At 35.3% G+C, this 18,414-nt stretch overlaps 1 protein-coding gene across 6 annotated transcripts in view; it reads left to right on the top strand.

The window, feature by feature from the left end:
* The window catches only part of BTBD10 (BTB (POZ) domain containing 10), a 59,991-nt gene that overhangs the window by 6,290 nt on the left and 35,287 nt on the right, over positions 1 to 18,414 (top strand). For 2 of the 6 annotated variants that reach the window (XM_005880558.2, XM_014528611.1), the window contains exon 2: positions 10,532 to 10,687. The exons of 2 other annotated variants lie outside the window; for them this stretch is intronic. In XM_005880558.2, coding sequence (XP_005880620.1) covers positions 10,546 to 10,687 — 142 coding nt within the window. In that variant the 5' untranslated portion in view covers positions 10,532 to 10,545. Of the gene's footprint in view, positions 1 to 10,531; positions 10,688 to 15,648; positions 15,995 to 18,414 lie in introns of those variants that run through there. 2 more of the 6 variants (XM_014528610.1, XM_014528614.1) reach the window with 2 other exon arrangements.

The following is an 18,414-nucleotide window of genomic DNA, read 5'->3' as shown; positions in this document are numbered from 1 at the left end:
GAAATTCGTCAGTCTGTTCCATGTAAAAGCATCTTTCTTTATCTTTAATAGTTTATTTTTCTGTTTAAAATGTAAAATATCTGATTACTTGATATTTATCTTTATCTTTGTAGTTGAGTGATCTAGTAGTATTTTTGTCACAAATGGAAATTAACAGTATTTGGGGATGAGATTCTGTCATAGTGAGTCTCTGATTGTAATATTACTTGATTAGAAACTATGAATAAAATTGTAATCATACTTTTCTGCTTGGAATACCTTATTTGGGATCATTTAGATCTGGGTTTAAAGCCAACTTTTAACTTTATGACATAAAAGTTACTTAACCGCCGAAACCGGTTTGGCTCAGTGGATAGAGCGTCGGCCTGCGGACTGAAAGGTCCCGGGTTCGATTCCGGTCAAGGGCATGTACGTTGGTTGTGGGCACATCCCCAGTAGGAGATGTGCAGGAGGCAGCTGGTCGATGTTTCTCTCTCATCGATGTTTCTAACTCTTTATCCCTCTCTCTTCCTCTCTGTAAAAAATCAATAAAATATTTCAAAAAAAAAAAAAGTTACTTAACCTTCCTGAGCCTTTATTTCCTCCCAGGAAAAGTGGAGATATAACATAATTGTTAAGAGTTTAAGAATGAAATGAAATAAAATATATAAAAGTGCTATGTAAATAGTAAAATAAGTATAACTTGTTAACATTTTGTTCTGATTTATTCTTAGAAAATGGTATTCTGGCCAGTGATCTGAAAACACATATATCAAATAAATTTACATGTAGCTGTTTCATTTAGAGGGAACAAATTTAAAGTGTAGAATTTACAGCCTTGCCAGTATGACTCTTCCATTGTCAGTTACAAAGATTTTTCTTTTTTAAATTCTAGTCAATACTGAACAATAGACCTTTTCATTTTCTTGTTTTCATGTTGGCTTCCATTGATTGGTACCTGGTATTCTATATAATTTGAATGCCAGGTGGAATAGTAGAAAAAAGGGAAGGGAGAATAGATTGAAGAGAGAGATGGTGTGGCATTTAAAAAATAATCTATTGGGATATTGCTATCTACTTCTTAGACATAAAGCCATTTTATTTTTATTTGGGTTATTTTCCTTTAAGGTTTTTGACTGCCATTGCTAGTAGCAAATAAGTAGAAAACTATCCTGAGTTTTCTATTTGTAGGCTACATTAAATGTCATCTTAAAAATAAATCTTAAAGCCCAGATGACTGAAGAAGAATCTTGGGCACAAGATTGTGCAACAGAACATTTTTATAATTTTTAAAAAATTCATGGATGGTCATACAAATAGTGCTGAATTATTTTAAAGGTAATTATTTCATTTGGGGCAGTTTGCTTTGATTTTTCTCACATCTAGAGAGCAAGCAATACAATCTGTTCCATCCTTTTGGCTCTTCATTTGTTAATTTAGTTTGCTTAAAGAAATTCCTATAAGATGAGTAACTGGGGCACTATTGTTTCCTTCTTGTTGAACTGTCCAAATTGCTAGGGTTTCTCTTTTAAAAGAATATTTAGTTATTAGAGACTAGTGGTATTATAAAACCATAATTTTGAAATTCACTAATATTCTAATTTTTGGAAGAGAAAACTGAAATTCAGATTAAGCCTTCCCTTACCTGACTTAAAAAAAAATTTATTTTGTAAGAGTTTATTTGAGCCCGGTGGTTTGGCTCAGTGGATAGAGTGTTGGCCTGGGGACTTAAGGTCCCAGGTTCGAGTCCGGTCAAGGTCACCTACCTCAAGGTGCAGGCTTGATCCCTGGCCCTGGTTAGGGTGCCTGCGAGAGACAATCAATCATTGATGTGTTGTCTTATATCGATATTTCTCTCTCTGTGTCCCTCCCCCTCCCTTCTACTCTCTAAAAATCAATGGAAAAATATCCTTGTGTGAGGATTAACAACAACAACAAAAAAGCTTATTTGAACCAAACCGATGACATATATCTCCCCTTACTTGATTTTGATAAAAGATATTGGTTGCTAGTGGGAAAGCAGGTCTCCAAGTCTCCTGATTCTGAGTGGTTTATTCCAGTGATCTCCCTACTGGGTTGCATGTACTTCTGGGAGTGTATGAAAAACTTGTTCATTGTGCCATGTGAAGAAAACAATAGAACTTCTTTTCATTTTTATTTTTTGTGTGTATGTAGTATATACATAGTACTGGTGTGAAAGTATATGTGCATTATTTAGAATTTTTTTTTTTTATATAGATTTCAGAGAGGAAGGGAGAGGGAGAGATAGAAACATCAATGATGAGTAATCCCATGGGGGATCGAGCCCACAATCTGGACATGTGCCCCTGACCAGAATCAAACCCGGGACCCTTCAGTCCTCAGGCTGATGCTTAATCCACTGAGCCAAACCAGCTAGGGCTTTGTGCATTATTTATGTACATATATAGGTGTAGCTCAAGCATATCAAACTCTCGGGAAACGGGCTGCATGCGGCCCACAACGAATATTTTTGCGGCCCAGCCAATATAACGGTATGTAAGAAATGTTTTAATAAAGATTTCATAACTTAATTTTTACAATATCCTGTTATACATAATTATTAATAACGAACTACAACGTTTGCTAATGACTGATTACTATAATCGTGTTGCATTCATCACCCTTACGTGCAGGCGCACCATTTCTCTCCACTAATACTAGCAGTGAATATTTTAGCAGCCAATTACCACGTCATTAGTCTTGGACTGACTTGTTTGGTGTGCGCAACAGGAAATATTTCACTTTCAGAGAACAAGAAAAATAGGTCTATTTGCGTTATGCTTATTTGTGCAGTTATTCAATGTCTGGTAAGTTAATGTTCAAGAAAAAAATACTAATTTTTATTAAAATGTTCTATTTTATGTTAACGATTACTCATTTATTTCAGCCCTTTGTATTCAGCATGTCTCTATCAAGATAAAACTACGTTTCTATGAAAATTGAAGCTTTTGTTTTTTTTGCAGCCCACATAAACTTAAACGTGTTAGCCTTTGAGTTTGACATGCTTGGTATAGCTGTTCAAGTTAGTTGAACTCAAATCATATTAAGAAAGGGAAATAGTGTCATTTTAGAAGAAAAGTGGTATGATATCTTTGATCATCTTTCCTTCCCTAGTGAATGATATTATTTAGCAGTAGCCTTGAATGCTTATTGATTTAAAAATTGTTTTATAGTAAGTATTTACAGAAGTTACTTATAAAAGTAGGTTTTTTGAGTAATTATAAAAATGTAGCCCAGCCGGCATGGCTTAGTGGTTGAGAGGCGACTTATGAACCAGGCAGTCATGGTTCAGTTCCTGGTCAGGGCATGCAGCTGATCAATGTTTCTCTCTCATCCATGGTTCTAACTCTCTATCCCTCTCCCTTTCTCTCTATAAAATCAATAAAAATATATTAAAAAAATAAAATGGAACACTACCTATAATATTGAGAGTCTTCCTTTGTGAGCAAGTATTTTGTCTGAAGAAATATTAGATTCCTTAAAATGAAGCATTTAGTGGAAAAATAACTTTTTTGGTAGAAAAGGTGCTGATATTTTGCTTCTAACCATGCTGGCATATATGGTAGTTACCTGTTTGTTTGTTTTTAAACCAGGACATGGATAGCATATTCATTTTTTAATTTCAATCATCTAGCACATTACAGGTGCTCTAATATTGAGTGGTTATTTAGGAATTCTGTGATTTCAAAAGGCAAATAGAAAGTGATGAATGTACTAATGAAATATGCAAAATTTATATTCAGTGGTCTAAAGAAAGTCAGCAATGTGCCTATCACTGTGTTGTTTACAGTATCCTGTCTTATTCTTTGCAACAATTTGATTGGAAGTTATAGTAGTAATATATAAAATAATGGTAATGAGAGTTGTGTTATTTTCTTCATTTCACATTTAAGTAAATTGAGGTCTTGGGGGTTAAGAAGCCTGTACAAAGTCATACAACTAGTTTTATCTGATTCCAAAATCTTTTCTCTTAGTCACTTACTATTGTGGCAGAAGTAGAAAAGTTCTTACCAGTTTTCATTATCAAAAGTTTTTGTATGTAATTTTTGGCAGTGGGAAGATAGCTTATTGGTTAAGTATGCTTGGGCTGGTAATGGGGGCAGTATGACTTGGGGTTTTGATCAAAAAGTGGTGTAATTATGTGATGCTAATGTATTCGATACCTCTAATGTGTTTGATATCTCTGATTTTTTTTCTTTTTTAAAATTTCTTTTTAAAGTTATGTTCAATAAAATTCCTTTTCTGGTGTAAAGTTCTATGAGTTTTGACAAAGGCATACCACCACTATCCAGATACAGAATAGTTCCATGATTCCCCCCCCCAAAAAAAATTACCTTGTGCTGTCCCTGTGTAGTAGTAGTACCCTCAACCCTAACCCATGACTGCTCTGTTCTCTATCCTTATAGTTGTTGTTTTTTGTCTTTTTGAGACTGTACAGAATTATATGGTATAGAACCTTTGAGTCTGTCTTTTTTCACTTATAATGCTGTTAACATAAAAACGTTCAAACCTGTAAAGAATTTTTGTGAGTTTATTTGAGCCAGACTTTTGACAATTGCCAGGAAGCAGAATCTCAACAGATTGGGATAATGCTCCAGAGAACGGTGGTTTTTCATCTTCTTTTATACATTGCAATCAAAGGAGGAGACATAGGTGGGTTACATGGAATCCATTGGTGATAGATAAGAGAGGTGGGAGAAAACAAAGGGGGTGGGGTGGGGGGGACCTCTGGGATTGGATAAAGAGTAAAATGATAGACACTTCTGTAGGTGGGTACAGGATAGTTAACAGTCAACATGATAACAATAACAATGAAATAATTTGTGGTATCTGTTCTGGCTCCCAGGGCGTTTGGTTGTGCCCTGAGGGGTCTGGAAGAAAGAGAAGTTAGAAGTTAACCTGACATTTTAATAATATGTTATCGTACATGCAAAAAGACAATAAGCTCAGTTAAGGTAAAGGTTGACCTTGTCAGGGAAGATACCTGCCTGGGAGGCAACTACCCACCATAACTGCGATTTGTTAAAGTTTAATTTCAGACCATACTTTGTGGTTACTTTAAGTCTTTGATTTTGCAAGACTGCCATGTAGGACTTCCTTGAGCTTGTCAGGTTACTTTAAACTATCTCCTGGATTTTTGGGGGCTGTGCCCTCCCCCTTTATGGATGCCATTTTGGTTCCTATTGCTCATGCTGCATAGTTTTGCTTCCTCATTTTGCTTCTACTACCCATGCACCTAGTAAAAGGAATTCCCTTGCCATTTTCTCCTTTTTCGCCTTTCCCATTAGTAAGGTGGACTCCCCAGGGTGACTGTAAAGCTGTCTTTCCTGCCTACTCAAATTAAAAAAAAAAAAAATTCTAGAGGCCCAGTGCACAAATTCATGCACCAGCGGAGTCCCTCGGCCTGGCCTGCAGGATAGGGCCAAAGGCTCTCTGATCAGCCCAGATTGCAAGAGGGCGCAGGCCAGGCCAAGGGACATCATCAGTGCATGATCGGGGCCAGAGAGGGACATGGGAGGTTGGCCAGCCAAGGAGGGACCACAGGAGGGCTCCAGGGAATGTCTGGCCCATCTCACTCAGTCCTGATTGGCCAGACCACAACAGCAAGCTAATCTACTGGTCGGAGCGTCTGCCCCCTGGTGGCCAGTGCACATCATAGTGACTGGTTGACTGGTCTATTGTCTGCCCCCTGATGGTCAGTGCATGTCATAGCAAGTGGTTGAGCAGCCTTAGCATATCATTAGCATATTACGCTTTGATTGGTTGAAAGGATGACCGGATGACTGGAGACTTACCATATTAGGCTTTTATTATATAGGATTTTTATTGATTTCAGAGAAAGGGAGAGGGGGAGAGATAGATAGAACATCAATGATGAGAGAGAATCATTGATTGGTGCCTCCTGCATGCCCCATACTGGAGCCCACAACCCAGGCATGTGCCCTGACTGGGAATCGAACCTTGATCTCCTGGTTCATGGGTCCATGCTCAAACACTGAGCCACACTGATGGGGCCCTACTTGATGTTTTGTTCTGTTTGGCAGAACGATGATGTTTTCTCCTGTGGGGTGACTGTAAAGTTGTGTTTTTCTACTTAATCAGATGTCTGGTTCCTTTGCTCTCTGCTCTGTTGTTAATATTTAACTGCCTACTGTAACAATCCCCCTGCTGGGGATCGAGCCTGCAACCCAGGCATCTGCCCTGACTGGGAATCGAGCCGTGACTTCCTGGTTTCATAGGTTGACGCTCAACCACTGAGCCATGCCAGCCAGGCAGAGTTTATATTATTTTTTTTTTATCATGCCTAAAAATATTAATGTTCTATGACATTTTTTAAGAACTTTGTTTTTAATAGTCCAGTAATTATTTTTTTGTTAATTACAAGATCCAAACAATAAAAACCTTTAGTTTGCCTAATATGAAGTAGACATTGGGTATCCAAGTGTCAGATTTTGAAGGAACTTTTTAATGGTAAAGAGTTTAGATAGAGGAAATGGAAAGCCATTAAACATTTTTAGAAAGGTAATTCTCATTACAGCAGAGCAAATACAGAATTGAAGGGTGGTAAAGAGGTCAACCAGGAGACCTATTGATGGCTGTTAAGGGTTTTAAATGAAGGCAAGTAGCTTTATGAATGGGAAGCGAAGAAAATTTTGAAGTAGATTTGCTGTAGGGAAAACGAGACGTCATAGATGACTTCAGGGTGGAGTAACAGTATAAGAACTATCCAGGTAGGAGGGAGAGATGGGTGAAATGGTAAATGGAGCCATTGGTGGAGTCTTTTCTCTCACTAGAGTGGGTTTTTTGAGAACAGGAACAATGTCTGACTTGCTTCAGCCTCTTGTCAGTTGCTTGGCATATTGTAGTAGGTGTTCAATAAGTGCTTGAATGAATGAAATAAGATCAATATAATGTCATTTAGTATGGGAAAGAGTGGTTAAAATAGATCATTAGACATTTCAAAATATTATATAATGTATGATTTGCCTTTTATGTATTTGTAGTTATAGGTATAGCTTATTGATAACCTTTAAAATTCACTAGCATGTATATGCAAACACAGGCATATTATTTTCAGATATCTCCAACTTTCATTTGTTTTTAGTATGCTTGTATTCCAGACTATTGAGAGTGAGGAGTGGGGATGTTATCAGAGAAATGTGTGGATGGTTTTTCTCCGTTTGCTGTTGGGAGTGAGGTCCTTATGGTATTTTGAGAAAAATAATTTTCTGAGACTTACATGGGAAGATGAGTGATTTTTATTGATGTAAAATTATATCCCTGGGTTTGAAAAGTCCCAGTTCCCTTAATCCAGTCCTGGAAGGTGTGCAGCTGGGGATTCAGTAGAGCTAGATGAAAAGCCCATGTCCAAAGTTTTCATTCCATGGTGGAGCTTGGTCTGGTTTAGCCTAGTTGCAGTCGATGGGATCTGTATAGTTATGGGCCATATGGGCAAATTCAGAGAGAACCAAGCTAGCAGGTCCCCTGCAACAAGAGTCCCAAGAGTGCCAAGCGCACAAGAGTGAACTCCTTTGTTTAGGAGACTAAATGTCTCATCTTTCTCTGCTTGCAGTGGCCATGCTTATTCTGGCCAATGGCCTGTTCCCAGGTGTGACTGACAAACAAATACCTTCCCTATTTTTTTATCTTTATTGTTGGAAGTATTGCAGATGTCCTCTTTATGAGTACCTTCCCTATTTCACTCATAACTTTACTGAGCATGCATCTAAACTGCAGGTTCCTGCACAAATGAACTGCCTATACTAATTGGCCTTCCTTTTGCTGCTTTCCAGTTATTCATAAGTAGGTTAAATTACAATAGTTTCAGAGAGAAAGCTCTCACATGGTGATAACCAAGTTTTATTGACAAATGAAATAGAAATGTGATTTTTCAATTTATTTTTCTTTTTTGATAGCCTTTATCTGAACATTCTTTACTTTCTTGTGGCTGGCTGTAAAATACATGCTTGTTAATTTCAATAAGATTGATTATGAAGACGTACTGGAATTTCCCTGATGCTAGATGTGCCACCCACTGTAAAAGGGTGGAAAATGTGAATCTGAATTTACCTTATCCATTCCTCGTGGTTATATTTTTTTAGTTACTGCATCCCATGATTTAGGATCCTTCTCTCAATGGACATTTGTGTCTATCTTATTCATAGGGTTATAGGTATGGGTTAGGAGGAGAAAAAATACTCTTGTAAAGAAATGTTAATGCCTGAAATAGTTTACTGGAAGACCTATGAAATAAGGAGAAAATGCTCTAAATATCATTCTACAGATTCTTTTTTATTTTTTTAATGTTGATTTTAGAGGAATAGAGAGAGAGAAACATCAACCAGAGAGAAACAGCATTGATTGGCTGCCTCATGCACGCCCCCTGCAACCCAGACATGTGCCCTGATGGGGAATCGAACCGTGACCTCTTGGTTCCTAGGTCAGTGTTCAACCACTGAGCCACATCAGTCAGGGCAAAAACTTTTCTTTTTAGTAAATATATTTTTATTTTTATAACTAAAAACTCAAATGAGCTTGAGAATTTTTTTGTTTTCCAAATAATTTGTAGTTTTTATGTCACCTAATACACAAATGATTTTCAGTTATTCAGTGATCCTTAAGAAAATAGGTTTCTTTTCCAGTATTATTCAGCAAATGAACTGTGTGACACTTGCTTAGGATTCAAATTAGCCATTATGCAATTATTCTCCTTTCTCCTTTCTGTTATTTTTATTTCATTGATCTACCTACTTATTTATGTATTTATTATATTAAAATGTTCACTTATAAGATTTTCTTTTCGGTTTAAAAATAATTGTATTTTTATTTATTTAAAACTAGAGGCCCAGTGCACGACATTCGTGTACTGGAGGAAGGGGGGTCCCTCTCGCAGTCCGGGACCCCCTGGGGGATGTCCAACTGCCGGCTTAGGCACGCTTGGACATCTCCTGAGGGGTCCTGAGCGCTGCTGTGGAGGCAGGAAAGGCTCCTGCCACTACTGCTGCGCTCGTCAGCCATGAGCCCGGCTTCTGGCTGAGTGGTGCTCCCCCTGTGGGAGCGCACTGACCACCAGGGGGCAGCTCCTGCATTGAGCATCTGCCCCATGGTGGTCAGTGCACATCATAGTGACTGGTCGTACCACCGTTTAGTCGATTTTCATATTAGCCTTTTATTATATAGGCTAATTCTTTATTGTTGAAAGTATTGCATATGTCACTTATAAGATTTTTAATTGTTTTTGTAAAAAAAGTACTAAGTAACTATAATGAAAAAAGTATAAACATAGCAAAATAGTTTTCTAAAATGAAAGGGTTTCTTTTAATGAGTTCTGAGATAGACTTACAGTTTTAATGAGTTTATCTTTGCCATTTTTGTGTGTGTGAAATTGTACTGGTATACTTTATAAAACTCAGGAAAATACAGTCTTTTCTTAATTCTGGGTTCCCTTTGACTTTTATGCACATCTCCTCCTCACTTCTATCAAATCCAACTTGGAAAAGTTTATAGAAAGTGTACAGGTATAGGAGTATCAGGAAACCTTGGTTCTAGTCTGACTTAACATAACTTTGTTCAAATTGTTATGTTTGGTTTTTCTTTTGGTGTTTGCAATCTCTAAATGTCAAATCTGACCTATTTCCAAATAAAATACTATAGTCAGAGCATTTTTCGAGATGAAGATTCTGTATAATAAATTCTCATTTTCATTTATAATCCTGCCATTTATAAGCATTGTGACCTTTAGCAATATTGCTTAACTTCTGAGACTATTTTCTATTATGTACATAGAGATTATAATGCCTACATGTAAGGTGATTGTGAAGATTAAATTGGAAAGTGAATATACTTTAAAGTGCTTAGTCCAGGTATTTTGTAAGGGTATTGAGTTTTCTTATAATTTCATACGTCTGTTGTACAAATAAGTCACAAACCTCACATATGAAAAGACATAAAATATATGAATCATATTGATAAAATATTTTTGTGGTAATTGCACTATAAGGAAACATCAGGATGCTTACATGCTTTATTTGGGGAAAATATTAAATTTCCATTCAAGGGAATTTCTATTCAAGGTCTTTAACTTGGCTAAAGAAATAACAATATTGGTATTTGGTCTTACTAGATGCTTTGTTAAGCATCTTAAACTTTCAGTATTAAGCAATGTATTTTAAGTGAAATTTCATCTGAAAGAATCAATTTCTGGAATTGTTTTTGCCTTTTTTGCTACTATATTGATGCTTGGAAATGTTATGTACACAGATAGTAGTTAAACATATTTACTAAATAGCACATTATTAAACGGTTGCAGAATGGTAGCAAATTTAATACAAAGATCAAATGAAAAGAATCTAAAAAGACTTCTGGTGTTTATTTTAATCTAATTTGTGGTATTTTATATGTCTAGTATTTTTAATCCTGTATATCACTTTAAAAAAAAATGTCACAGTAATGCCTGAAAGTATTTAAAATTCTGTGACTCTTTTATTCTGCATGGAATAGACTTAAAGGTCAACACTACTTTTTTATGTAGGTTATGGGTGCTACATGTGTGCTTTCAGAGCAGTAGTGAGAAAGCTTGAACTGGGATGGCAGGACGCCCTCATCCTTATGACAGTAACTCCAGTGATCCAGAGAATTGGGATCGGAAATTGCATAGTAGACCTCGTAAACTTTATAAACATTCAAGGTAGGTATCAAATATGTATTTCACATATCAAAGCTTTGATAAAAACCAGACTGCATTTGGTTGTGACAAGTCCTGTCAGAGGATGGGGCTTACAAAATATTACAAATATTTGTATTTCTCCTTAAATAACTTTTTAGAAGAATATTCCTTTCAATTTTCTTATATTTGTATTTATTTGAATTTTCATTTGTTTGTAAATATGTAATGTTAAAACTCCTTAGTTAACACCATGAATAAATGAAATATTTAATTGGGAACTCTGGCAAGACAGTTAAGTGTTTTGTATTTAAAACTCTATTAGGAATTTATTTCATTTTCTGAATACATTATGTATAGATTATATATAATAATTTATAGGCTCTTGACAGTCTTTGCCTCCATACATTTTTAACTATGAATTTATATTATGTAGTCATCGTGATCTTAATGGGAAAAGCAGTCTTTATGCCGTGACTCTACTGGGTTTATTTAAAGTTTAATGCATTAAGTAAAATTTATTTCAAAAGTTTCAGCTCATTTATAATTTTATAGTTTTCATTTTGTGCTGTGTGGCTTAATAAGGAACACCTCATTTAGAACACTTTATGATCTGATATTTTAAGGTGCTAATTAACAGCTCCTAAACTTCACATTTATTGCATGTTTATTGCATGTAAACATGTTTTCAGAATATTGTGCTTTATGAATATTAGGGGATATTGAACATTTAACTTATGAATGTAAAATTCTCCTGATGTTGATAAATAATATCAGCTTTCTTAAAAAAATTAAAAAATGCTGTGATATTGAAATCCATTTTGTAATTTTAAAGAAATGATTCAGGTACTTTTAAACTGTATGTTACATAGCTAGAAAATATGAGTGACTGGTACTGTTTAAGTCTCCTGACAAGATGTCTAACTTTATAGTGGACTTTCGATATGGTGATATATGTAATGAAAATGTTAGGTTGACTTTATTTATAAGTACATACCAATGGTATGAATGCTTTTTGGTTCATTTTTTCACGTGTGTGTGTGTGTATGTCTGTCCCCTTCACCTTGTGGCTCTAGTTTTTTATCTTTGTCCTACTTACATGGATAATTATTTGAGATTAAAGAGATACAGGTTTTATCTCATTAAGTGTGGGGCTGTATTTATTATATCTGTTATGTTGTATGCTTATTTTCTCGTGAGTTGAAAGTTATCCTTTCTAGTTCTTAATATTTTTTCCTCGCTGATGTATAATAGTGCATCATATATGAAGTGGTGACAGGATGAAAATAAATTGTTTGCTTAATGAAAGCAAATACAATGGGAAAAATTTATAAAAATTAATGATACTTTTTTCATTGCTGTTATTTCAGTAACATAGCTTTTAATATCTAGCATCAGTACCTTTTTGGTGTTCTTTTTAGGTACATTGCTACAGTATTGGTTGTTTAAGTGAAAATATAATGATAAATAGAAAATAAATACCAATACATTGATTTTTTTTTTTTTTAATGAAAAGATCATGAAATCCTTTGAGCTTATTTTAACCTCATTTGTGAAAATATGCCTAAGGGAAAATAGCTTACTTTTAAGGACCTCTTGTTCTGTGTACTTAGGAACATATTTAGGATACTTTAAAAAATATATACAATTTGACTTTTTTATATAGCATTTTTTAAATTGATAGTTAATTATCTGAGAAGTTTTAAATACTAACAATCAGCTAATATTGTTGAGAACCTTTTCTCAGTTCAAAAGAGATTCAGAAGTTTGTCAGAGTATCATCACGGGATGCTTTAATAACCACATGTGGAACAATTAGAGGATAGTAGGGCACTAAACTATGGTAATGAGTTAGAGTAAGATAAGAGTTCAGAGAAGGAATCCGTGTTGGCTTGAATGGGTAAGAATGAGACTTGAGCTAATTCTTGGATGATTAGGTAGATGGTGGACATTCTTTCCAGGGACCTTCTGGAGATTATCTTGACTGGATTTGAAGGTGGAGTTCTCTGAATAGTATTACTTGTCTGAATTTGACAAAAGAATTAGGTTAATAAATTGCCCAAGGCTATCCTACTTGTAAATGGCAGAGCTAGGATTTGTACATTTTAAATAACTTATTATGGTACATTTTAAATACATATAAAGTAGAGAGATCAGTCATAATGAATCCCTATGTATGATGGGCAAGATCAGTCATAATGAACCCACCCACCTCTAGCTTTGAGTTATTAATTCATGATTGATTTTGTTTCACCTATGCTTCTGCCTACTCACATCCTTTTTTTGAATTTTGTGTATTTTATTTAGCGATGTCTGAGTAAAAAAACACACACAAAAAAACAGGCTAAACATTCACTTAAGTTAGGGGTTTATTTTTCTTGTACATAAGAATTCCACATAGGCAATGCCTGATGTAGATTTAGTACCTTAAGGATGTTAGGGTCAAAAATCTTTTATTTTCTTCCTTTTGCTTATGACCACAAGATGGCTTATTATAGCATCAGCTATCAGGTCCACCTTGCAGGCAAGGAGGAGGAGGAAGGTAGAAGGGGACAATGGGAAAGGGACTTTATTTATATGAGGAAATTAAATTTCTTAGTAATTTCCACAAAGGCATCTGTTTATAAATTATTGGCTAGAACTATGTCATATGATCATTTGTGGATGAGGGAAGTTGAGAAATATAGATGGGCACATTGCCACCTCAAATAGAATGGGGAATTTAAATTTACAAAAAGTAAATGTCTCAGTCTGTTCAGGTATACTGTTATAATAGTACTAGAGGCCCGGTGCATGGATTCATGCACCAGTGGGGTTCTTCAGTGTGACCTGTGGGGATCGGGCGGAAACCAGCAGTCCAGTGTTGCCTGCCGCTCCTGCCTGCTGCTCCCACTCATCCCGGCCCTGCTGCGCCTGCTGTGGGCTCGCGTCCAGTCAGTTCTGAGCGGCACTCACCAGCCGTGAGCCCTGCCTCTGGCACCAGTTGGTCAGCTGAGCGGCGCTCCCGCTGTGGGAGTTCACTGACCACCAGGGGGCAGCTCCTGCATTGAGCATCTGCCCCCTGGTGGTCAGTGCACGCCATAGTGACCAGTTGTTCGGTTGCTTAGGCTTTTATATATATAGAATAGAGGCTCGATGCATGAAATTCGTGCAAGAGTAAGCCTTCCTTCCCCGGCTGCGGCCCCGGCTTTATGCATGAAATTTGTGCAAGAGTAAGCCTTCCTTCCCCGGCTGCGGCCCTGGCTTTCCTCTGGCACCTGGGACCCAGGCAGGCTTCCCTCCGGCTGCCTGCAGGCACCGGGCACCCGGGCTGGCTTCCCTCTGGCCCTGGCTTTGTCTGGAATGATGTCTGGAAGGACGTCCGGTCTAATTAGCATATTACCCTTTTATTATTATAGGTACCATAGACTGGGTGGCCGATAAGCAACAGAAATTTATTTCACTTGGTTTTGGAGCCTGGGAAGTCCAAGCTCAAAAGTGCTGGCATATATGGTATCTGGTAAGAGCTTACTTCCTGGTTCAGATAGCCCTCGTTTTGCTGTGTTCTCACGTGGAGGAAGGGGCTAGGGATCTCTCGGGGTATCTTATAAAGGCACTGATCCCATTCAGGAGGGCTCTGCCTTTAAGACCTAACTACCTCATCTGCAAGTGCCATCACATTGAGGGGAATACATTTCAGCATATGAATATTTGGGAGACACAAACATTGTCTTTATCAGTAAAGAAATAAGAATACTTTATTCCGTTTTTATAGTTAATCTATAAGGTACTTTTGTTTACATTTGTTTTTTATTCTACTCACAATTTAGAATAGCCTCTTTTTTCCATCTTTTTCCTTTGGACCCCCTCCCCCCCCTTCTTTCCTACTGCCAAGAATAAAAATAAATTTAGTAAATTATAAAAGTAACAATAATACTATTTCATATATGCTTATTTTTTAGGTTTGAGAGTTTGGTGGGCATTACTGTATGGTTTCTCTTTCATAAAATAAAACTTTAATGTATTTTCTTTTTTGAACTTTATTTTGAATGTACTAGTAGGTTTGATGTATATAACACTGATATAAAAGGCAGGACAAGACTGGAAGCTAATCGGGACATGGATGGACTTCAGGGGGCCTATGATCCCTCTGGAAGTGCATACAAATGAATTACATAGTTAAAAAAGTTACTGAACTTTGTTTCTTTCTGAGTAGTTTTATAGTTAATACCTGTATTAACTTTGGTAGTTTGCTGAGCAGTTAAAGATCATTTCAGTTGAAGTATATTGGGCCTGAATTACCACAACTTTTTAAAAATTATAAATTAGAGACACTTTTGTTACTTAAAAAGGAAAAAGAAAGAGCATCCTTTCTGTATAAAGTTAAAAGGCCTATATTGACAATAAGCTAAAAGCTCTTGAATATATGAATAGGGGGTCGAATCTCACTATTTAAAAACTCAGATCTGCAGTCTGCTCAAGTTACTAAAGATAAATGCATCATACATTCAGTATCAGACTTTGCCTCAAGGTTTCATTTCCACATAAAAATATGCATGCTCGCTTCTTCTGAGACTGCATGAAGATTGAGCTTTCCATTTTCCTTTTTAAGTCACTCTGCAGTACCAACAGCAGTTTAGAAATGGAAAAGTTTCCTTGTTTTACAGTAGTTCTTGAGTGGATTCTTAAAGTATAAATAATATTTTTTCTTTGGTTTTAAGGATAAACTTTACTGTCCAGAGTGGGTATACAGTAAAATATTGAAAGGGAAAAAAGAAAGCTGCATCCTAATTTTCTAAAACCTGGCAAGCTGGCAGAGCTAGAATTAGCTTTACAGATGGCATTTGGCAACACATCTACATATCACTAAGCTTTCATCTCCTGAGTTTTCTTCAGCCTGTCTATCAATTACAATAGCCAATCACTGCACAGAGATGGGGAAATGGGATGATCACAGCTCACAGGATGCTGTTTGGTTAGAAACGTCAGTGCTGCACAATCCGCGGCTGAGTCAGTGTCTGAGAGAAAATGAACTGAATATAGAGAGGGGGTTGTATCTCTGAACATTTAAAGCCTAAATAACCACAATAGCATTATTATACAGTAGAGGGAAGAAAGCCAAAGGAAGTCTGTGGACAGGTGAGGTAGGGGGAGACTGTGAAATTTTCTGATTATTCAGAGGAATCGAAGATGATGGAAATATCAGATGTGCTAAAGTTTCCTAGTAATGCCCAAGGATGCTGACCTGGCTTTCAGTGCTGCATTGTTTGAAAAAGCAGAGTCTTTTTATACTCTGATTTCAGAATATTTTTCTTGTTTTTGTGTGTCTACCCTGGCATATGCTAAAGTAAGGTGTGTATTCATTTATTACATGATATTGCTGGGTTATAATTCTATACATGTATGTATATGAGTGAAAGGTGTTTGGCCTTTGTTTATTGTGCTCATTTGCATTTCTGGATGGAAAAGATCATATGTCTTGATGGTCAGTTTAATGGCAAGTTATTTAAAATAAATGTGTGTGTTCTTATGGGTTTGATATTTTGTTTTTTATTTTAAAGTCTTAGTAGAATCTTCATGTAATTTGAGAATGCATTATGCTTGATACTGTTTATGAATATCAAAAAATTTAAGGAAAGACTAATTTTGAAATAATATTTTTGATATATTTGAAGTTGTTTTATATAGAGAAATAGAGAATTGAAATAATTTCCCAAAGAAGAAGGTGAGTGTATTTTTGTTTTTGGATGAATTAGGATTAGTTGAACCACTTATCTATAGTAGTGTTTACAGAACCAAATATATTTAATTGGTTAAAATGACTTTTTCTTTTTTAGTTTATAGGACATAGTCTTTGAATAGATGATCTAGATACTGCCATGAGAGAAAGTAATCAGATAAGTTTTTTGATTACTGCAAATTGACCTTCAAGCAGACAGTATTTTAAATAAAGATAATTGTTCTTGCTGTGAGATTTTAAATATTAACAGGTGACATTGCTTACTTTATTAGGAAATTTTAGCACAATTTAAAACATTTTGAGTGGGTGGTTTTTTAATCTTCATTACCCTTGTTTTGAATCTTCATTTTGTAGGGATATTGGGGGATAGACATTTTAAAATTATTTTATTCTTAATGTACTTAAATATTAAACAGTTCATAACTATATCCTTTCTTTGAAATGTCAGAAAGTTCTTGTGATTTCACCACTTAATTTCTAGAAATTTGAATAGTCATTTTGATGGCTATTATGATTTATTTATATAGTTAGACTAACTAGTATTATCTAGTATTGGCTTTTTTTGGTGGCTTGGTGTCTAGAAATGATTTTCTAAGCTTGTTTTAGTAATAGAGTTATAAAATCAGAAATCTCAAGCTAGACTTTTTTTTATACTTTATAGAGTATTGTCCTCTGATTTTGCTGATTCCTTTAAAATAATAATGCTGATGTTGTAAAAATGATACATGCTTATTATATAAATTTGATAAATACAGAAAAGCACATGGAACAAAATAATTTATTATGATCATAGGAAAATACTTTAAATATTTTTGCATATAACCTTATTTTTCTGTGTATTTTTACAAATATAAAATCACACATATGCACTTAATGATTTTGGGATATTACTGTATGTACTATTATATAATCCATACCTTAACCTATAGCAGTGATGGCGAACCTATCACATGCGTGTCAGAGGTGACATGTGAACTCATTTTTTTGGTTGATTTTTCTTTGTTAAATGGAATTTAAATATATAAAATAAATATCAAAAATATAAGTCTTTGTTTTACTATGGTTGCAAATATCAAAAAATTTCTATATGTGACACGGCACCAGAGTTAAGTTAGGGTTTTTCAAAACGCTGAGCTCAAAAGGTTCGCCATCACTGACCTATAGCTTTAAAAAAAACAACAACCAAAAACTTAAATCATGAACATCCCTGTTGTGAAATAGTCTTCTATAGCATAATTCTAAAGAGCCTCATATAATGTTTTCTTACGTATATTTTATAGCATTTTCCCACCAATCTGAGTTTTTCTGATTCTTGATCAGAGGAAAGATTAACATGATTCTATAGTATAAATTTCTCCAAAAAGGAAGAATATTTTATCAAGTTAAGTAAAAAGGTACTTTTGATATTTTTCGGATGGAAAAAGATCCTTAGTGTTATTACACAATTAACTCTTCAAAGATATGCATGCTATTTTAAAAACAAAGCAAATATCTAGTATAGAAAATAAACCTTTTTATTAAAAATCAGGAAAATGAGCTGAGACTTAAAAAAATATGCTAATACCAGCCAAAGGGGTTTCTATGTCACATTTAAAAAGGTAATCAAGGAAAGTATAATAATAGTGTTTGGCATTAAGGAAAGAAAAAAAACAACATCACCCATTTACGAAGAGTACACCACCACCACCAGTAATAATAATAACAAAGTGAACATTGCTAAGAAGGACATAAAACTAACATGGGTATGGAGAAATAATCTTTGCATCTGTTTAAATGAGTTGTTTTCTGGGCAAGTTGAAACATCTTATAAAAGAGACTGCTTGCAAAATCTTTAAATTATTGGTATTATTTGTGGTTTTAAAAGGTTTTAGGGCAGTGGTTCTCAACCTTCCTAATGCCGCGACCCTTTAATACAGTTCCTCATGTTGTGGTGACCCTCAATTTCATTGTTACAAATTGAACATAATTAAAGCATAGTGATTAATCACAAAAACAATATGTAATTATATATGTGTTTTCCGATGGTCTTAGG

Source organism: Myotis brandtii, unplaced genomic scaffold, assembly GCF_000412655.1.
Source record: "Myotis brandtii unplaced genomic scaffold, ASM41265v1 scaffold642, whole genome shotgun sequence".
Classification (NCBI taxonomy): domain Eukaryota; kingdom Metazoa; phylum Chordata; class Mammalia; order Chiroptera; family Vespertilionidae; genus Myotis; species Myotis brandtii.
Note: the sequence above shows the minus strand (reverse complement) of the source record. Positions and strands in the feature narration are given on the sequence as shown.